Source organism: Lissotriton helveticus, chromosome 3_1, assembly GCF_964261635.1.
Source record: "Lissotriton helveticus chromosome 3_1, aLisHel1.1, whole genome shotgun sequence".
Classification (NCBI taxonomy): domain Eukaryota; kingdom Metazoa; phylum Chordata; class Amphibia; order Caudata; family Salamandridae; genus Lissotriton; species Lissotriton helveticus.
This window is the reverse complement of record NC_136061.1, coordinates 1,188,206,110-1,188,228,844: the sequence shown is the minus strand read 5'-3', so window position 1 is coordinate 1,188,228,844 and position 22,735 is coordinate 1,188,206,110. Positions and strand designations below refer to the sequence as shown.

Genomic DNA, 22,735 nt, shown 5'->3' with positions numbered 1-22,735 from the left:
CTTGCACAGCTACCGTAAAACCCCATTACAATGTTTTACTGTCGCAACTCCTGCGTCTCATGGGCATCAATTTGAAACAAGTTTGAATAGATTGTTGTTCAGGAAGTGGCTGAAGTACTCGTAATTCAGTTCTACCATAAGCCTGAACTCAGGATATTTCAGTGCCTGGGGCCCTGCACGCCTTGCACCCCACCTGCGTGTTTCAAACACGTGAAGGCCCACCCGTTGAGTGCATGGATCATAGATTTTTGGTAGGCTTGTAGTGATGACCAGTTTCTGTCGGTACCTGTCTTTTTGCTCCAAAAGGCCATGTGTCCAGGGCATAGAACCGGTAACATAATAGTGTGTGTTATCGGCCCTCGTGCAAGGAAGGAATTGTGCCCCCATAGCTGCTGTTTGAATTATAAAATACAAGATCAATCATGGTTCAGTGGGCCCCTAAGGCCTTTGGGCCCCACTGCCACTGCTCCTAATGCACCTATTGAATCTGCACCCCTGCATAGAACTTTGAATCGCCTCTTTCTGTCTACCAGGAGTCAGTAGAATCATATCAGTACAACTTTTATGCACTGATGCTTTGGACTGGCTGATTTTGTAACCACTGCGACCTGTCAGTGAGTTTTTGGGGGGGCCGAGTGCAAAAGATTTTCAGTAGTAGTTTACAGTCACCACCAGGGGTATTATCATATCAGTCCCACCAGTACCAGTAGCTTTTTTGTAGTCACACATGCAAGGCCCGCCTCCCTTTTCCTGGTTCGTCCAGGAGGTTCTCATTTGGTCGTTTAGGTGTTACAATATTTCGTGCAAGCAAGATGAAAGAAAGCTGGCCCTTGAGTTGCCTATTAGGTGGCAATAGACCTGTTTCTGCTTTGTTCTCCGGAGGAGGGCGGCGCCCGCATTCCCGGATCTCAGCCTGCTCCCGCTAATTGCTCCCCGCCAGAAGAGCCTTCCCGCACGCATAGCTGCTGTGCATTGATCTGCGTCCTGTCAGGAGTTCAAGGCCGCGCTGAGCCAGAGCAGGCTGGAGCCAACCCTGGCGTGTTTAATTCCGGGCGTGAAAGGACATGTCGGGTTAATCAGCTGGAACTGACACTTTCGCTGCTGCAGCACCTCGCGACTCACGGTCTGGAGCCTTCATTGCAACACCGCGTCCACATTACCGAGGCACCCAAGCCAACCGACCACGCACGCAACCTGGGCTTCATCCTGGACCCCTCCCTCTCGATGACCAGACAAGTCAACGCCGTCTCCTCATCGTGCTTCAACACCCTGCGTATGCTTCGCAAGATCTTCCGCTGGATCCCGACCGAGACCAGGAAGACTGTCACCCAGGCACTCGTCACCAGCCGACTGGACTACGGAAACGCCCTCTACGCCGGAACCACAGCCAAGCTACAGAAAAGACTCCAGCGCATCCAGAACGCCCCCGCCCGACTCATCCTGGATGTCCCCCGACGCAGCCACATCTCCAGCCACCTGAGGAACCTGCACTGGCTCCCCGTCGACAAGAGGATCACGTTCCGGCTCCTCACCCACGCACACAAGTCTCTCCACGACCTGGGCCCAAAGTACCTCAACGACTGCCTGACCTTCTACACGCCCACCCGCCAGCTACGGTCCACCAGCCTCGCCCTCGCAGCCGTACCACGCATCCGAAGAGCCACCGCCGGAGGAAGAACCTTCTCTTACCTGGCTGCCAAGACTTGGAACTCCCTCCCCATCCACCTTCGGCTGACCCAGGACCATCTCGCCTTCAGGAAACAACTCAAGACCTGGCTGTTCGAGCAGTAGCATACCCCTCCCCCCAAGCGCCTTGAGACCCTCCCGGGTGAGTAGTGCACTATACAAATGGCATGATTGATTGATTGATTGACCGAGCCACGTCTGTCAGACCCCGGCTATTAGACACGCATCTCACTCCCACCGTCCAGTGCACAGCACCACCCCCTCAGTCACAATCATTCCTGCTTTAGGGGTCTCATATACGAAACAAGAACGACAAGCGCAGGAGGTCGTAGGTCCGCACAGAGGGAGACAGGCAGATGGAGAGGGGAGGGAGCAAGCTGAGGAGGGAGGGAGAAAAGCATGAGGTGTGTGCGGTGGCTGCGAAATAGAAAGTCCACATCTACAGCGTTTACCTTACGGGAGCGAGCAGCGGCGGGCACGATAATTACAAACAGATGGCGCCGCAGCTCGCTCCCGCAAGGTAAACGCCATACATGCATGAGTACAAATAGGAAACAGTGCAAAACATGCACGAGTTTCAACACAAGCTTGGAGCGATTTCAAGAGGTCACTCCAAAACAGCGCTTGCGTGCTGCGTACGCAAGACCGAAAAAAGGAAGGCGAATAGTGAGCTAGGGTCTAATGAGCACACAGGGGCACTTTTTAAATGGAAAGGAGAATACAAATCTCTTTAACATCTGCATAACAACGCAAGTTATTCAAAAAAGCTGCACAGATGGATGATACAACTAATTTATTAAAAAGGAGACCCATAAAATCCAGCAAACTACATGCTTCTTGTCCTGATACTTGTAGAGACAAAATACTATGCAAAATACATCTTACGAATAGACCTGGAATTTTAGTGAATTGACGTCCATGGTGCAGCCCTATTAGTGAAGCTAACAAGGTGAAGGCAGCGCCAGAAGAACGGGGGAAGGTGGCGGCAGATGGAAAGAAGAACAGAGGGAAAGGGCCAGAAGGAAAGACAGACAGAGTGAAGGCATCATAAGGAAAGTACAGAACAGACGTGCTGTAATGAAAGCCACAATATTTACAACAAGGGGTGGTGATGGACAGAGTCTCTGAATTAAGCAGAATACTCTCACCCAGTCAAGAGATCAGGGCTAGATCCAACACCGTTTTTTAGCTCATTGCACCATCCCAGTTTCAGAACCTGGCTGTATGCAAATTAGTCTGTCCCTGGTCCAGTGCATCATGGGAACAGGGCAGACCAGACTACAAAAGCCAATTCTTACACTGGGAAGGAAACAAGCTTCCGGGGACCGGTTTCTGGCATTACAGCCGTCTTCGGCCCAGCTTGCTTGAATCCTGATGGTGCAATGAGCAAGGGACTCACATCTGAGTATACCCTTCCACGCTTAGGGTGGACAAAAATATTTACAACAAGGGGTGGTGATGGACAGAGTCTCTGAATTAAGCAGAATACTCTCACCCAGTCAAGAGATCAGGGCTAGATCCAACACCGTTTTTCCCATGATGCACTGGGCCAGGGACAGACTAATTTGCATATAGCCAGGTTCTGAGCTGGGATGGGGCAGTGAGATAAATAACGGTGATGGATCAAGCCCTGATCTTTGGACTGGGTAAGAGTCGGCTGCTTAATTCAGACACTCTGTTCATCACCACCCCCTTTTCTGAATCGTTTTTGGCCACTATAGGTGTGGCAGGGTATACTCAGACATGAGTCCCTTTCTCACTGCTCCATCAGGATTCAAGCAAGCCGGGCCGAAGAGGCTGAAATGCCAGAAACCGGTCCCCGGTAGCTTGTCTCCTTTCTGGTGAAGAATTGGCTTGGTAGTTTGGTCTGCCCTGTTCCCATGATGCACTGGGCCAGGGACAGACTAATTTGCATATAGCAGGTTCTGAGCTGGGATGGGGCAGTGAGATAAATAACGGTGATGGATCAAGCCCTGATCTTTGGACTGGGTAAGAGTCGGCTGCTTAATTCAGACACTCTGTTCATCACCACCCCCTTTTCTGAATCGTTTTTGGCCACTATAGGTGTGGCAGGGTATACTCAGACATGAGTCCCTTTCTCACTGCTCCATCAGGATTCAAGCAAGCCGGGCCGAAGAGGCTGAAATGCCAGAAACCGGTCCCCGGTAGCTTGTCTCCTTTCTGGTGAAGAATTGGCTTGGTAGTTTGGTCTGCCCTGTTCCCATGATGCACTGGGCCAGGGACAGACTAATTTGCATATAGCCAGGTTCTGAGCTGGGACGGGGCAGTGAGATAAATAACGGTGATGGATCAAGCCCTGATCTTTGGACTGGGTAAGAGTCGGCTGCTTAATTCAGACACTCTGTTCATCACCACCCCCTTTTCTGAATCGTTTTTGGCCACTATAGGTGTGGCAGGGTATACTCAGACATGAGTCCCTTTCTCACTGCTCCATCAGGATTCAAGCAAGCCGGGCCGAAGAGGCTGAAATGCCAGAAACCGGTCCCCGGTAGCTTGTCTCCTTTCTGGTGAAGAATTGGCTTGGTAGTTTGGTCTGCCCTGTTCCCATGATGCACTGGGCCAGGGACAGACTAATTTGCATATAGCCAGGTTCTGAGCTGGGATGGGGCAGTGAGATAAATAACGGTGATGGATCAAGCCCTGATCTTTGGACTGGGTAAGAGTCGGCTGCTTAATTCAGACACTCTGTTCATCACCACCCCCTTTTCTGAATCGTAATGAAAGCCACAGCAGGGGGTATAGAACAGTGGTTTCCAAACTGTGGGGCTGGCCCCCCAGTGGACCTTGAGAGATGTGAGAGGGGCACAAGGATTTGGCTAAGAGACGCATTTAGTAAGTTCCTGGGATCCACAGACAAACAAACAAACAAACATCTTGCTGAAAAGTATTGGTGTGATTTTAGATGAAAAAACAGAGTGGCGTTGAGGTGCTCTGTAATGGGCCATCAGTAACAATTTTATTGGCTGGGTGTAAGTGCCAAATTGGGGCCTGCAAATAACCCCGCGGTCTCACTCACTAATTTCTGATAAAGGATCACACTTTGATTGCTAACAGCATATTAGCAATCATGGATTGGATCATTTATAAGGGGTAACTCAACATTTCTGCAATGTTTGAATTGTTAAATATGTTAAGAAGCACGTTTATTGTTTTGCATCTAACCTTGTAAGGACAGGCTCTATAATTCCACCATGCAAAGTATTCTAGATTTTAAAAAATCAGGTTTAAAGTGTCACATATACCACAGATCCACCTGTCTGGTCGGCATAATAATGCACAAAGTAAAAGGCAAAAATGAACAACATTTTTTTTAAATATATGTTTACACTTCAATTTTTGTAAATATTTGTCCCTAACACATTTCGACTCCTTTGCTTACAACAGATCTATTTTTGATATGGGATTCATTATAGGAAAAGAAGAAAGAACATTGCGTTTGTATAATTCTTTAAATAAGCCCTCTACTCTGAGATCTCACTTGAAATAGCTAGCTGGCTTGCTACATTTTACGCTCCAATGAGAACAATTGAAAAGCGATACTGCAAATGTTTGTTAGACGGCATATTCATATAACACACCAAAAAATCTACATTTAGGTCGCTTCCAGAACTTAACATGTTATAGAATAATTGTAAGAAAACAGGTTGTTCCTTTCCGGGGGGGATGTGACCGATGCAATTACTTTTAACCAGGCCTTAGAAAAGAAATAATTGTTAGTAAGAGTGCCGTCTTATTCTATCTACTAGATAGGCTGGTTATACCATCTATGTATACCATCTAAGTAGGTCAAAACCAATCTCCTTGAGGAGAGGGGAGTAGATTGCACCGAAAAGACAGATGTAACCTGATGAATTCCGAGGTACTTGTTTAATGTCGAGCAAATAAAACTTACCTGTTAACTTAGAATCACCTGCCACTATTCCGGGGTGACAAAGACGACGAGGAGAAAGCACAGGGAATGAGAGGGCTTTGGCAACAGTGTGAAAATGGGAGACCGGGAAGGGAAGTAGGAGATTGCAAATAGGCAGAGGGTACAATAAATCCAAGGCAGGCATGAGGCCGGGTTCACAGAACAGACAATGAATTACAAAGGGGTGACGGGTGCCAATGGAATAAAACAGGCTTACCTGATAGGTTGTGAGGTCATGGGTGCACCAAACTCTGGCCTTGCTCGCCGTGATTAAGGGGTAGGGAATGCCCATTAAATAATTAATCAATGACAATGAATTTAGTCTCATTCACGGTACTGGTTCAAATAGGATCTGATCTGTCACCCGACCGTATTAGTACACCAGACTGGTGTTGGTGTAAAGATTCTTCTCTAAGGCGGCCTGAGTTGACTGGACTCTAACTGCACCCTGCAGCAGCTTCTGCTGCACCATCCTTCCTGAGAACCACCCGGTGTGTACTGGCATCACTCTCACGTCTCCTGAGTTCCACTGAGTCCAGCCTCACCAAAGTCGTTGGATAGCGCTAGCACCCACGCACTTTACACTTATGACCCGAAATAGGGTTATCAAGACATGACAGAGATATGTGCCACACCAGAGGCGCAACTAGAGCCAAATTTTGGGTCATAAGTGTAAAGTGCATGGGTGCCAATGTAAACATAAAGGAAGACAGGACTCAGCTGACCAACTTTACATTATCCTGTTGCATGATTCAGCGCGCACGGAGACATCAGGAAACGCTGACTGGGGAGGGGAATTAACTATGCACCTACTTGGACATTTTGAAAGAGATAACTTGGCTGGGTATTTCTTATCAACACTGATTGCTGTGTCATACCCTTTATTATCGCCTGGAGTGAGCCTTGGCACCTTTGGAGAGCCGGCTTTGCTGATGCACACACGTCTTTACAAAACTAGGGTTGCAAGCTCAGATGTTAAAGCCAGTCAGTCTAGAGAGGTCGTCCCTCGTTTGCGCGCAGTGGACAGCTCGATGGTTCGCGCCGACGGGAGAGTGCTTGGGGGAGAGGAGGTGTTTGTAGGCACTGACATGGTGGCAGCAGACTCGAGACCAGCCCCCTCAGATGTTTGCACTACCGAACGCTGCTTTCATAATGAAGGAAGATTTTCAGAATGAACAACCTGTCAAAGGCAGCCGCTTGTTTAGATTTGCATCGCGCTCTCTAAATTCTCTGGCTGCCCCACATGTTTTACGCTTGGAATTTGGTTTAATCTCCTCTTTTATTTTGCTTTGTCAGCGGTCCTGAGATGGGGGAACGCTCTCCTCTGGGGAGATGAGGGCTCCCTCAGGGCTGCCCTGAGAGTGGAAATCTTTGACAAGCTAGGGGATTATTCAGCATTTTTTAGATCATTTGCATATGCAAATGATTTATTTGTGCTCAGTTTAAATAGTAATTCTCCTATGCCAAAGTCTGCATTGAAGCTATTCATAAAGAACTATGTAAGTTCTATTAGCATGGCAAGAGATTTGATTTAAGTAAATCTATGTCCCAAAACGAGTTGGTCTGTGGTAGTGCCTTGGGGAAAATACCTCAACCTTATTTAATCTGGAATCACCCACATGGGACTAGAAGACTGATGCTTCTTTTGACAATTAATCTGTTGCCCTTAAGAGATGTCACTGGCATATGGGATAAAATCCCGAAAGAGAAGAGAATTTGTGAATTATGTTATACTAAAATCCAGGATCTTAATCATGTTTTATTTGTGTGTCCAGAATTACATAGGGCAAGGCGCTTGTTTTTAAGACCATCATATATTAAATTTAATATTCATTCAGCTCAGGATGCCAGAAAATGTGTTTTATCGCCACCAAATGAAATGGTCTGTTATAGGATATTCCAATTTTTAAAAACTTTTTTGGCTCTTTATTAGGGTTTATTTAAAATTTCGCTATTAGTTGCCATTACTGTACAAAAAGTATATTCACCCTTCTGCTGCACTTTTTAATCTATTGTTGTATTTTAGGGAAATAATGTTTGTATTGTATTTAAAATTGTCTTTTTTATTGTATTGCATTTTGTTGACCTCTGTAGGGGTTCCTTAACAAATAAAACTTTTTGTCTTGTCTTGTCTTGCATCGCGCTCTCACTTTACAATAGCTGCCACCCCACACAGCACACCGCACTCACGGGGTGTGGCGGCAGTTATTGTTAAAGTGAAAGCACGATGCAAAAATAAACATGCGGCAGCCATTGCCAAAATAGTGCTCACCGACAGTGTAGCGCCGCAAGTAAAAGATCCAGTCCTGATGGGCAGTCACAAAAGGAGACAGGGTGGTAACAAGGAGGGACTAAGAATCCTCATTATCAATTAGAAGCCAGCATTTACCATAGACAATGACGACAGCCAATGAAAAAGATGGGCGGGGCTTTCACACCACTTCTAAAAAATACCTCAGTGTAGCATGCCTCGCAAAGTGAGCAGCGCATGCGCTGCAACACTAGGTGAGACCAAATAAAGGGTACATGGTCTCTGCCCAGCAGACCATAAGAAGTCATGGGGCTGTATGTAACGGGCATCTATTTACCAAAAGGTTTATTGACACAACATCCTTTACACTAAAGTTCTCGGTTGCACACTCAAATGAATATGAGAGAAAGCTGTGAATTTTAACGAATCAAAGAATCAATTATGTTCATGAAGCAGGTGGTACAAAGACTGTCACATGCCAAGTTTGCCTTATATAGCTGACTCTGACCCAGAGCAACCATACCACCCAATAGGAACTTCCCAATTTGTCTACGCTTCCATCAATCTCGATCTTACAATACATTTACTCTGAAGTAGTTACCCCAGTAAAGAGCAAGGTGGGTTTGCGCGGGCGGTGAAGTACTTACAAGGTAATCGTCCCCTCCCTCTGGTCTGTAGTACCACTCCACAAACGTGTCGGCAGTGACCTCCTCCCTCTTCATGCATGAGATGCAGAGAAGCTTCATGGAGTTGCCCTGCACCGCTTCCGTCGCTGAGGGCACCTCCACGCACACCGGAGAGCAGAGATCCACTGGAAAAAACAAAAGCAGAGAATTAGCACTACACTTAGCGGAGAGAAACAGTGTTCTGTAATGAAACTGGTGCACCTCAAGTTGTGAACTTCAGCTGTTCCTTTATGTTCAGCTGTGCTGTCTGCATTTAATGTATCTTTGTCTATGGATCCTGCTCTACCCTTCTAAAAATGAAGTAGCTATCAGTCACTATTTTGGTTTTCCTCCCTTCTCTCATTTCATTTTCTATAACTCTGTGTTTTACTGCTATATCTCTTGTTGTGTAGAAGTGATTTTACGCTATTCTGTGATATACACGATCCTCTCCTCCACTTTCCTGAACACTATGTTGATCTTTTCCCTGTATCTTTTTTCTCTCCTCCATCTTCATTTTGTGATTTATCAGCTATTTATTTTTTGCCGTTCATACTTCTTTTCTGGTCATTTCAGTCTCTTTCCTATATATTTCATCCCTGTGCCTGCAACTCCTAATATGTCCCTGTACTAATTTATCTAATTTATCTCCTAAGAACTACGTATTTCTCCCACTCCTTCAATTCATCAATGTGTGCATGTAAAATAATATTTGCTGTATACCATCTCATACTTTTCATTTTGTGCCAAGTCTTGCCTTTCTTCTACACCACCAAAAACCCCAGGAGGTTATCCATCCCGCTCATACCAGTCAAAGCATGACATTGGACTTTATATTCCATCTTGGCCCTGTGTTTCTCCCACACCAACCCATGGTTCTTCGTCTCCAACACATCAATGTCTCTCTCTGTCTGCGTTCCAAACCATGTCAGTCTATTTCAACTATTTCATGTAAGTTTCACCTCTTCATGGCGAGCTTCATTGCTTGCATTGTTGCTGTTACTGTTTGTCTGTCGCCCGGTCCATACTCATGCTCACCAGTGCCCCGAGCCATTCCAATCTAAGTCTGTTAGGTAGTTCATATTCATGACTCTCTATAATTCCGTTGTCATGTGTTTTTATCTTTGTTTTATTCCGGCGCCTGTTGATCCTTTTCCTCTTCTTTACCAATGTATTCTATCGCTGCACCGGTTCTACTGGATGCCATTCTAGCTGGCTATGATTTACACATCAAATGCAGCTAGCAGGGTGATATGCCACAATAATCCATATTTTTGCATAAACATGTGATGACTTTTGATCCTTTGAAGAAATGTCATAACTATTGTAACCATCCTTCCAGAGTAGCTTGAACATCTTCATAGTATATCACCCTTCGAGCAACAATTTGCTCATGTCGCACAGTCTTGTCTATCTTGCTCTTTCCACCACCAAGCTGGACCTAGACAAGTCTCATCAATCACCTTTTTGAAACCTCTCTGTCAATCACACAATGTTAGCACCACCCAGAAGGCTCTTATGTCAAAATAACGTTGTTGAAAAAAACACCTGACATAAATATTGAGCACTAAATATCATTTAGAACACTATTGTCAGATTGGGTGCAGATTTTTTATTGTTAACTCCAATGAGACGACATTTCTCAGTTCCAGATATTTAGGACATGATATTTGTGTGAGACAATATGTTCATTATGAAATATTAGAACCTTGGAACGTTGAGTGCTCCATTGAAACAATGGAGTGCTCTGGGCTTCTAATAACAATAGAGTATCAACAGTCCAATGTTTAACAAAGGCCTTACGGAGCCAGCTCGGGCTAGGTGAGGTTTTTGTGCTTACAAATTTGAACATTCTTCCCTCTAGGGGCGGAATCTTCTAATAGCCTTAGCGCACTCTGTAGCCTTCGGCTCGGGCCTTTAACGCTGGAGTGGGCCTTTAAGCGGGGTCGAGCAATAGAGCTCAACCCCGCTAAGTCGAGCTCTATAGCTATAATGGTACCACAACCGCAGACGGTCATGAAATAATGCCCTCATAAGGCACTGGTGTGACCGAATCGTCAGAGATTTAAGGCCAGAGCTACCCTAGTCTTTGTTGTTGATGGAAGGTGTACTGCGAAGTCGTCTGGCAGAACATCCCATCCTGACATCCTGTGTAGTTCCCTATGACACTCACTCTTTCCTTTTCACTTCCTCACAGAAAAAACTATTCAACCAACGTTAACATATTACAGAGACACCACAGATGCTGGCCCGTGATGTTAATTCACATAATTGGCTCACCGTACACAAAAACAAATTTTCGAGCAAACTCACACAAAGTCACAGCCCCAATGAAAGGAAAGCATATTAAAATGCATACCACCATTCCCTAAATAGCATAACACATGACAGCACCTGCCACTGGGTACAGATGTCAAGCTGTCAAAGCCTACACCCTTGGGTTACTGGTCTGCCACCAGATTTTGTGTTGTTTGTACATGAAACCACCAAGCAAAGAGTGGAGAACTTTTGCAACAAAACAGCCACATTCCCAATGCCCACAATTCATGGAAACTCCAACACCTACCAAACTCATTGTAAACATTTACAGTGGATTACTCCCCCAAGGCTGCATCCCACCGTGAGGAAGAAAATGATTGCTGATGTGTCAGACTTCTTTTAGTAAGGCCGGTTTCACACTCTTTATGGTAGAAGGCAGGGGGAAAACTGGCAGGCAATTTCAAAATGGCCCCAAAATTCCTTGCAGCCAAAGGATAGACTGATTATCTTACTTCCAAAAATTGCAAAATCTTGTTTAAAAAAATGAATTAATAGAAATCCTTCTACCACGTCCACACAATTGACCACCTGTTTAACCTTTAATTAGCTTGACAATCGACAGTAAAAAGAAAAAGCTGTTACATGCCTACAGAATTCTTGTCTGATAAACCTGGCTTTTTCAGCTGATTTTTCCCTTGACTTTTTGGCCGCCTATTTTTGACCTGTTATTGTGGGTTTTATGACTCTGGGCACTTTACCACTGCTGATCGGTGCATATGTGCATATGCTCTCACTTTAAACTGTGTTTATGGAATGGTTTTTCCATGATTGGCTTATTTGATTAACTGCTAAGTCCCTAGTACCATGCACTGTGTGTGCCCAGGGCCTGTAAGTCAAATGCTGCTAGTCGGCCTGCAGCACTGATTGCGCCAACCATGCAAGTAGCCTTTTAAAAGGAACTCAGACCTGCCACTACAGTGTCTGTGCTCAGTTTCTACTGCCAAGGCAAGTCCACCCACATGTTATGCCCTAACATTCCCTTTTATTACATGTGAATCATCCCTAAGGTATGCCCAGGGTAACCCTGTGGGCAGGGTTTAGTGTATGTGAAAGGTAGGATATGTACTGGTATGTGTGACATGTCCTGATAGTGAAATACAGTGTATTTCACTAAGGAAAGGTTATATTTCCCATAGGATAGAATGTAAGTTTATTTATAACATCTTATAAGTATAACTTCGCATTGGGACAAGGTAGAAAGATGAAGTTTAGTATGCTTGAACTCAGTATATAAAAATGAATCTTTCAGTAAATATGATTTTATGTTGTGTGTTGGAAAATACCACTTTTAGAAATTGGGTATTATCTTGCTTAGCCATCCTGTGTGCCTCTGCTAATTTGTGGATTGAATGTCTGAGTTTGGAGTGGCTGGGGATGTGCATTCTCTTCAGACAGCCACTGGGGGATTGAGATGTGTCCTGCCTTTCATGGATGAGTCAGGGGTGGGCTGAATAGACATGGGCTGCATCTAGAGTGGTGGGAGGAGACTTCTCTGTACCTGAATAGACCTGGTCTGCCTTGGACAATGAAGTCTCTACCTCCTGCCAGGACGCTGGACCAGAGAGGACAGAACTGGTTTGGACTGAGCACAGAGCCTCTCTGCCACAAGAGTTCAAATAGAAATTGAGTATACATTTTGGGGCACAGACCCCAGGACTTTAGATCACTTCTGGACTCAAGAGGAATCTCTGCCAATGAGAAGAGCTGGGAAAACTGAAGGAGAAGTACTGCCCCTCTGCTGTGTGCTGTGTGGGGTTGGCCTGAAGTGGTTGTTTCTGCCCAGGAGAGGACCAAGACGTTGCTGTTTGCTGTGTATCCTGCTTGAAGAAGATCTCTACAGTCTTGGTGTAGAGCTTGCCTCGTGTTAAGAAGTCTCAGAGTCACAAATACTTAATTTTCTCTGTCCTTCTGCACCTAGAACTGCTGTTTCAGCTGCGACAGAGGGAAATAGCAACACCAATGCAGGCGAGCAATACCGCGGCCTGCAATGAAATTATGGACACCCCTCATGATGTGTGCAACGCACCACCCCGACTTACACCGCAGCCCTGACACTTGCAGATACCGCACTGAAGAGACTCTACTCTCACAGAGGCCACTGCCTGCACCAGAGCTTAGTGCACTGCTCGTGATGCTCATGACGCACAACCCCGACTCGCACAGTAGCCCGACCACTCCGAGGCAGGTGCTTCATCTTCGCAGGGTCGATACTTGACGTGGGTGACCTCCCGAATCGTTTGACCCCGCATCGTCGTAAGGAACCGACGCCTCAACACCATCACAACGTCACCTCCCCGGCAAAAGTAAGGAACCAACGCCTCACCTTCCCTGCATCGCAGTAAAGAACTGACGCCTCACCTCCCCTGCTGTTGTAAGGAATAGACGCCGCCTGGCGCCAGCGAAGCATCACCTCCCAATGCTGTGTACTGTCTTTGTTTTCATTGTTTACCAAAGTGATGTTCTTTGGGCCAAAACATGATAGTGACCTGACCTAGAAGCTAGAACAGATACATGTGGACCTAATGTCTGTCTATGGCTGCCACGACTTCGTGTGCTGCACGGGCAGTTATTCATACATCTTCCACTAAAGGTCCCTGTTCTATTTGTAAAAATGTTCCCTTTCAGTACAACCCAGTGTTTAATGTGATAAATAAATCCAACAATACACAAATTGGTGCCTATAAAGTGCAAAAACTTCAAAAAATGTGTGCATAGGTAAGGGGTGCCTCACCGAAGTAACATCATGGGAGTCCACTGGTTGGTTCTCACCAGTGGGCTCAGGTTCTTATCATCAGCACACCGTACCTTAAAGAAAACAAAAAAATGAATAATAATAATAGTAATGTGCAAGTGTGGTAAATATGCAGTAAACCAGTTGTGTAGATACTGGTTATAAGACTAAAGTGTCAACCTAGGTGCTAAAAAAACCTGACCCCATAAGGTGGACCCCAACTTTTAAGGACCACTTTATTATTATTAAAAACGAGCTACATCCAACACTAGCTGTTCACCTTTATTCTATGCTGTGGGTTTGCTCACATTAAAAAGACACTCTGTTGCCTCTTATCTTCATAGAGGGCCAACATATTTCATTGCCTGAATATTTTAAGGCAATTTCTTCAGGGCACGGGTCAGTACCACCACTCTGCTTTCCTTTTCACATGTGAATGTTTTCCTAGGGAACAAGTTAAAAATACAGACAACACACAGTTATCGACACATAAGCACAACCCATTAGGGACAGATTTCTTCTCTGAACCTTTGGCCCCACGCCCCTGTCCCGCATAATTACCACTTGGATCCCCTGTTTGAGAATACCAGTGACCTCCTTTTTCTTTGTCACTGTAGCGGTTATACCCGCTGCTACTGTTGTTAGCCTATGGGGAAAGACACATGTATTTTAATCTGTGGTTAAATGGCTCTTTTGACTCTGGCCTCCACAATTTACTGCACTCATGCGAAGGTTTGGGCCTCCTCCAGCAGGTCCCTAAGGCCACTCATAAGGCTGGGCATCTCCTTGATCTTATCTTCTCCAAACCCCACCTCCTGCATATTGGCAACATTTTGCCAATGGATTGGATGGATCACTCCCTGATAAAAAAAATTGTTGAGCTTAAGACCCCCATTGACTCAGGTCTCACGCCCTTTGACGGAATATACCAGCAGAGACTGGAAGACTCTGACATGCTCGAGGAGCTCGGGCCCTGTGTTCTTGATTGGGGATTGTTTCTCTTCTGACTTGCAAGTTGGGGAGAATTACGCCTCACTATGTCTAAAGATTACTTCGACACTGGACGCCTGTGCCCCTTTGAAAAACCACAGGTGTAAGGGCAGGAATTCTGCCCCTTGGTTTAATATCTCATTAACAGATCTTAATTGATGTGTAAACAGGCCGAGAGGAGATGGAGGCGAGGTTATAAGGAGACAGACAGGATGCTGTGGAAAATAAAAATTGTGGAGTATAAGAACGAAATTAGAAGGTCTAAAGCCAACTATTTCTCCTACGTAATTTGCAATGCCTCTAATAGCTCTAGAAGCATTTTTTAATATTTTGAATAGTCTTACCAGCCCGGACTGCTCTAAGAATGTAATAGCCCCCTCCCTAGAACTCTGTGAGAACCTAGCTAGGTTCTTTCGGGAAAAGATCAAGCTGATTATTGATGATCTTGAGGGTAGCCAGCAAGCAGCTGGTTATTTAGTCCTGACGACCGAGGGCACTGCAGTGCAGGTGATGGGAGACTCAGAGGGTGTGAACAACTTTGGGAGTTTTCGCCTTTAACGGTGGAGGACTTCAGCAGACTGGCACAGGGTATCTCCTCTGGTTCACCCCTGGACCCGGTACCCCATAAGATCTGGAAGGAGTTTGAGGAGGAACTGTTCCCTTCTTTGCGTCTGATCTGTAATCAGTCGCTAATCAGTGGTGTAGTTCCCCCACAGTGGAACCAAGCTTTGGTGTTCCCTTTATTGAAGAAGCCTTCTCTTGATCCTGAATGTTAAAAAAATTATAGGCCTATTTCCTTGCTGCCATTCCCTGCTAAAGTCATGGAATGGGCTGTTAGTATTACCTTGTCTTCACATCTAGAACAACACAATCTACTGGAGGAGGTTCAGTTCGGATTTCGGACGGCTCATGGGACCGAGACGGTACTGTTGACCGTCATGGACGAGCTTCAGAGGCGGGCAGACAGGGGTCAGGCAGCAGCGCTGATCTTGCTTGACCTGTCTGCTGCCTTTGATACGGTCAACCATGAGACTCAGCTGAGAAGGCTGAGCGAGGCCGGGGTGAAAGGCTGTGCCTTGCGTTGGTTTCGATCCTTTTTGCAGGATAGACAGCAGGCGGTGTCCCTTCCCCCTTTCCAATCTGCCTTCTCCGACGTGTTTCATGGGGTACCTCAGGGATCGGCAATTAGCCCTATTCTATTCAATGTGTATCTAAAACCTTTGATTGCTGTCATCAAGGCATATAATATTGACATCATAAATTATGCCGATGACATGCAGCTGATCCTCTCCTTTGAGGGAGAGGATTCGATATCAGTGGAGGCGTTTCACAACTGTTTGCAGGACACGGCCCGCTGGCTGCGGGATAACTCTTTACAATTTAATGTAGGAAAGACAGAGGTGATCTTTTGTGCTGCTAACAAGATCTTACATCTTCCCTGCAACTTCTGGCCTCTGGGATCTTCACCTGCAGTTCGGCCGGCAACAACTGTCCGTAATCTGGGCATTTTATTTGAAAATAAGCTTTCCTTGGAAGCTCAGGTTACTAAAACAACTGCCTCGGGTATTGCGATCATTAGATCCCTTCGAAAAATCTTCCCTTTACTACCTTCTCAGGTACGTGCCCAAGTAGCAAGATGTACGATTTTCAGTAGGCTTGACTACTGTAACGCTCTCTTGCTCGATTCTCCAAATTTTTTGCTGGACAGACTGCAAAGGATCCAGTCAGCAGCTGCCAAACTAGTCTTAGGGTGGTCTAGAAGTTCCTCTGCATCTGCAGAGTTTGCAGAACTTCATTGGCTCCCCCTGAGACAGAGAGTGCAGTTTAAATCCCTCTGCCTTGTTTTTAAAGCCCTTCATGGGACAGGGCCCATGCGTATGCGAAAAAAATTTGATTGGTACACCCCCACAAGAATGCTTCGCTCCTCATCAGCGAGACTGGTGAAGGTTCCTAGATTTAGGAAGGTTAGGTCAGGGGGTAGATCCTTTGAGGTAGCAGCGGCCAAATTGTGGAATAGTCTTCCCTGGGAAATTAGGCAAATTAGGGAACTCCATCCCTTCAGAAAAAGTGTAAAGACCTTGTTGTTCCCCAAGATCTAGACGCCAGACCCTGCTCTTAACTCACTCCCCTTCTGAGCTACTAAGCGCCAGGATGCCTGCTAGGCGACAGTGCACTCTATAAGTTGAATAAATAATAAATAAATAAATAAATATTACCCCCATGTACCAAATTCAGCATACTTTCTCTGCTGGTAGCTGTTTTTATGCCGCATAGTGCCTGACGTGCCTAATATAAAAGTTAGAATGCGTACTATGGCATATCCGATGTCTTTTGCCTATGTAAATAAAAGAAAGACCCTCCGCTTTTCTACAGGGCCTGCGTGTATCTGGGCTGTCATGGCTTCAAGAGGTGCCCTGTACACCTACATTTGCCTCTTACTGCAATGTACAAATAGAGTTCGGCGTTTACAAGTGTTTAGCCCTCTGCTAATAGAAACACTCCCCCCACTACTGGACTAGCTTGAAGATCACAGTCGCGGTCGGCGCTGGACCCCCACCATGCCCCATTCTGGTGCCGGTCTATGACACGTCCACACTCTCGGACTGAGTAGGCGCGATATTTAAAACGGCACCAGCGCAGGAATCATTTCATTCGACCCGCCCTGTACTGCCTAGGCGGAAGTCCCGCCCAAGTATCCGTTGGCGGCCGATAGTGATTTCCTTGTAAACACAGGCACCACCTTTGAATTGCGATACCGCTACGGATGCCCCAGTTGTATCATGATTGTAAGTTCATTTGGAGGTTATGTATCCAATTATATGTAAAAACATGAGGAAGTGTTTAATAAAATCTCAAATGTCTGTGTTCAGATGACAGTTTCACACCCTATTTTTTGTTTGAATTTCAACAATAATTATGTTGAACCGCGCTCTGATAGTTCAGCCCCGCAAATATATATATTAAAATGCAGAGGCTAATACTGCAAATCATGTCGATTCCAAATGATACCACCACATGCGACACATATAAACAGTCCGGTATACTAACCCCATCTGTTGAGTTTACAATGTGTATAGAGCTAATATTCACTTAGAGTGTCCTATTGATGTATTCTTTGGAAATATGGCAGGGTTCCTGCTGGCCCGACTGTGATAGATGCTACGGGCCTGTGCAATTCCACTCAATGGTATTGTTGAGTCCCCGACTGTCTGTCCCCTTTAGGTAAATCCAATGGGCTTCTTTGTTGGCCAATCTTAGCTCCATGTTATGTTTATCACCAGTCACCTTTTCCAATATTACCCATTTGAAACTCTTGTGGTGGTGATTCTGTTCAGCAAAATGCTGTACCAATTTGGTCGTGAGTTTCCTTGCTTTCAGAGTACTCAGGTGTTCCTGCATTCTTACTTTCACATTGAATGTAGTGAGGCCAATGTAATGGAGTTGACACGGGCATGTGAGTCTATATACAACATTGGTTGTATTGCAGTTACTGAGTCTGTTAAGGTACCAGATTTTTCCATTAGTCAATGTTACGTGTTCCATGGATTCTGTTAATTTGCACACTGAACATCCACCACATGGATAGTGCCCAGTAGGTAGTCCTGTTTCTCTGGTGTTGGTGATGGGACGGGTGTGTACCAGTTTATCACGTAGATTGAAGGAACGCTTGAAAGTGAACCTTGACGGTGGCATCTTCATACTTGCGGTGTTCAAAATATGCCAATGTTTCCTAATTATCCCCCGAATTGTGGTTGATAATGGGTCATAGGTAGTGACCACAGGTGTACATTGGCTGTTGTCACGCTAGTTCCTTTAGAGGAGAGCAGATCTTGGGGTGTTAAATGCTCTTTTCCTGGCCTGTCTAATCACCCTGTAAGGGTACGCCCTCTGTTCTAATCTGGACGCTAATTCATCGGATTGTTCCACAAATCTTTCCACCTGTGAACAATTCCTGCGGTAACGCAGGAATTGACCTACCGGCAAGTTGTCCCGAAGGGCACGGGGATGAAATGATTTGTAGTGAAGCAAGGAGTTTTTGTCCGTGGGTTTCTGATGGACATTGGTCATGATCTTTTTGTCTTTTATATAGATGTCCAGGTCCAAGTAGGCCGCCGTGTTCTTGCTGTAGGTCCACGTAAATTTAAGACATGGATCCAGATTGTTCAGCCTGTTAAGGAACTTCAAGAGGTCATCCTCAGAGCCTCTCCAGATGCATAGAATATCATCTATAAACCTCTTCCAGAGGCCAATATTGGCATGGAAGGGGTTCATAGCGTCATGGACAAAGTTGATCTCAAACTGTCCCACATAGATGCAGGCTAGACTTGGGGCAAAAGTTGCCCCATCGAAGTGCCCGACACCTGTAAGTACAGTTGGTCCTTGTAGGAGAAGAAATTTCTAGTAAGTGCTAACTCTGTGCACTGCAGAACAAATGTTTGGGGGACATCATGGAACCATTCGTACTCCCCCAGGGCCCGCTCTGCTGCCACCAGTGTGGCTTCCTGGAGGATGGTAGTGTACAATGATTCAACGTCGATCGTGACCAGGAATTGCTGATTCGGATAAAAATCCAAAGTATCCAAGAAGTTCACGATATCAGTGGTGTCTTGAATATATGAGGGTCGTGAAACAACACATTCCCTCCCAAAAAAAATCAGAAAATTGTGACAACGGCTCAAGTAATGATTGAATACCCGAAACTATCGGGCGCCCCGGTGGGGGCCGTTGTGCCTTATGGATTTTAGGCACAACAAAGAAAGCTGGTACCCGTGGCTTGATGTTTATAAGGAAATCAGCTTCTTTACTTGTGAGCCACTTCTTCTCTTTGGCTTCGGCCACCATCTTCATGATAAGATCTTGGAACTCAGGAGTTGGGTCACGTGCTAGAGGGTAGTAATTCTGGTGGACCCCCAACAACTTTGTTATTTCTGCTTCATAGTCCCTGGTGTTCATAACCACCACCGCTCCTCCCTTATCGGCGGGTTTGGTGGTTATGGACCCATTATTTTGGAGACTTGTTATTGCTTCCCAGTCTGTTTTGTTTATGTTGGTGTGTGCACGGACAGTTTGTGTTTGTTCCAATTGCTGGATATCTGCCAGGAATTTTTGCTCGAACACTAGTAATTCTGGTCCCACCATATTGTTGGTGGGTCAGAACTGAGAGGGGCGGTGGAAATAAGTGGAAAAAATAGATGGGGGTTCTGACTCTTTTCCTTCAAAGAACTTTCTAAGTTTGATCTTACGCATATGTCTGTTCAGTTCGTTCCGACATTTAAAGCTGTCATGTCTGCGCATGGGGACAAACCCCAAACCTTTGTTTAACACCTCAAGTTCATCCACTGTTAACTGGTGATCTGATAGATTGACCACTATGTTGTTGGAAGTCACATCGGGGTTCCGTCTCGCCTGCGTGTGATTCTGCGGGAGAAGGCCTGCCATATTGGATTCAAATTGAGGTGGGCCCTGCCCAGATACACGCACGCCCTATAGAAAAGCGGAGGATCTTTCTTTTATTTACATAGGCAAAAGACATTCTAACTTTTATATTTGGCACGTCAGGCACTATGTGGCATAAAAAAAGCTACCAGCCGAGAAAGTATGCTGAATTTGGTACATGGGGGTAATACGTGTGTCTTTCCTTGTAGGCTAACAACAGTAGCAGCGGGTATAACCGCTACAGTGACATAGAAAAAGGAGGTCACCGGTATGCTCAAAGAGGGCATCCAAGTGGTAATTATGCGGGACAGGGGCGTGTGGCCAAAGGTTCAGAGAAGAAATCTGTCCCTAATGGGTTGTGCTTATGTGTCGATATCTGTGTGTTGTCTGTATTTTTAACTTGTTCCCTAGGAAAACATTCACATGTGAAAAGGAAAGCAGACTGGTGGTACTGACCCGTGCCATGAAGAAATTGCCTTAAAATATAAAGGCAATGAAACATGTTGGCACTCTATGAAGATAAGAGGCAACAGAGTGTCTTTTTAATGTGAGCAACCCCACAGCATAGAATAAAGGTCAACAGCTAGTGTTGGCTGTAGCTCGTTTTTAGTAATAATAAAGTGGTCCTTAAAAGTTGGGGTCCACCTTATGGGGACAGGTTTTTTTAGCACCTAGAACAACACTGTGAACAGAAGGCAGTCCCTACCTTGAGTGACCCGACTCTTCCCTCGAGGTCCCGAGCCTCGCGGGCCGATCCGACGGCGTCCCTGGCAACCCGGACTCCATTTCTTTCTCCCTCATTGCAGGACCCACTCCGGAAGGACGAGAAACCGGAAGGACTCCCGAGTGACCCCGGAAGTCCCTCCCCCTACTCGATGACGGAGGAAGGAAAAGGAGGAAACGAAGACGGCGGTGTGTGCAGAGAGTTCGACTCGTGGCAGAAGACGGACGGCGGCACCCCTGTGAAGCAGAACGTAGAAGGAGAAGACGAAGAGGTCTGGACGGAGGACTGGTGGAGTCCTGTGGAGGACGTCGGAGAGCGGCCATAACTCGCGGGAGAGTTACGGCAGGGGCATGTGAGTAACGAACCCCTCTTGTGTAACTAGACTGTGAATAGCCCTAGTATAAATTGTAACCGCCTCCCTGGGTCTCACTACTCACTGTATATAATATAAAGCAACCCTTCGCGATCACCGGCACTTGTACGATACGCCTTGCACTGACTCTGTCTTCCGGCACCCTCCTCTCCTTCCCGACTGTATCCTTACCCTGCACATACCCCCTCACTGTCCGCTTTCTCTTCTGCACTCCTGGTGACGGTATTAGGTGCCCACACTGTTCAGAACGGTCAGACTGACGGCCCTTTGTCTCTCTCTCTCCTTGCCCACCTCCGAGGAACCACCACCCGAGGAAGGAGCCGGACCGCCCTGGTGGACGACGCCCCACGCTACGTCCAGCCGTGTTACCGCCCACATCCAGGAGCCATCTTTGGGACCTTCAACCAAGCTTCAACCAAGCACCTTCCCAGTCGGAGCTACCACTATCCATACTTTGTCCCTCCTTGACTTTGTGCACGAACAAATAAAAAGACATAGCCCACTACATACGGCCTCCACGCCTGTTATTCCGGCCCGCATACGCCCCACGACGACCAGTGGCGGCTGGTGGATTTAGAAAGAGGTGGGGCGAAAAATGTTGTACCCCCAATGTAACAAGCGAGCGAGCGAAGCGAGCGAGCCCGAACTGGAAAAGGAGGGTGCGGGGGGGTTCTCCCCCCGCAAGAAAAGTTTGAAAAAAGGGATTCAAATGGAGAGTTTTGCACCACATATTTACTGCAAATTGTTGAAAAAAGGGGGAATCCACATATAGCATTTTGAAGTACAAGTGTGAAGCAAACATTAGAATCAAACCAAGAATGTGCCCAATCCTCATACTGGTCTGCTTGCAAAATGACCCCCAAGCCAAGCACATACAACCAACAGAAATAGGCCTTCTAAGTGTTTCCTACCTGTAACACATCTCTGAACCACCTATGTTTTCATTGTATATAATAATGAAAATGCTTCAGATTGTTCTTATTTATCTTATGCAACGTACAACCATTGACAAAGACTATAGTCCTGGCTTGTTGTAGGTTTAATGTCACTCGTATTATATAGCTGGAGGCAATGACAGGAGGCGCACAATACCAGTGGGCCAGCACACTATGCTAAGTACAGATTTTTAGCTTAACAGTTTTAAGCCACTCTCATAATTACATCGGCTGCCCCTAGGAGAGACCCCACCCCCAGTTTTTTCATCCCACTTTGACCCCTGCACACATACTTTGCTTACACTTTTGATGAGAGCCCTGGGAAACTGGGACGCAGAGGTTACTCACACGTAAATCAGGGAAAGAAAAATAAACACCAAGCTCCCTAGAAGACACAGACTAACATTTGACCTCTGTCTCTGATTGCACAGCAAATGTGACAAGATAAGAACAAGATTTAAAAGCTTGTTTACAGAAAGCGAGTTTGTGGAAAAACATAGTATACAAGATTTTGGCAATGGAAGGGACAATCCAGACAGCCTAAAACAAAGCCAGCAAACAGAAAATGTGAGTTACAAACCACACAGCTAATGGTGAGCAACTGGCGGAATGCATTCCTGGGTCAAATTTCTGAATGTCCCCAATGTCTTTAGCAAACCAGACATCTATGCGGTTTGGTAGGCTGAGACATAAA

The 22,735-nt window shown here is 46.0% G+C and overlaps 1 protein-coding gene across 2 annotated transcripts in view; it reads right to left on the bottom strand.

Moving 5' to 3' along the window:
• SCN3B (sodium voltage-gated channel beta subunit 3) overlaps positions 1-22,735 on the bottom strand; it is a 192,498-nt gene that overhangs the window by 117,433 nt on the left and 52,330 nt on the right. For both annotated transcript variants that reach the window (XM_078681823.1, XM_078681824.1), the window contains exon 3: positions 8,516-8,679. In XM_078681823.1, the coding sequence (XP_078537949.1) occupies positions 8,516-8,679 (164 nt within the window). The remainder of the gene's footprint in view (positions 1-8,515; positions 8,680-22,735) is intronic.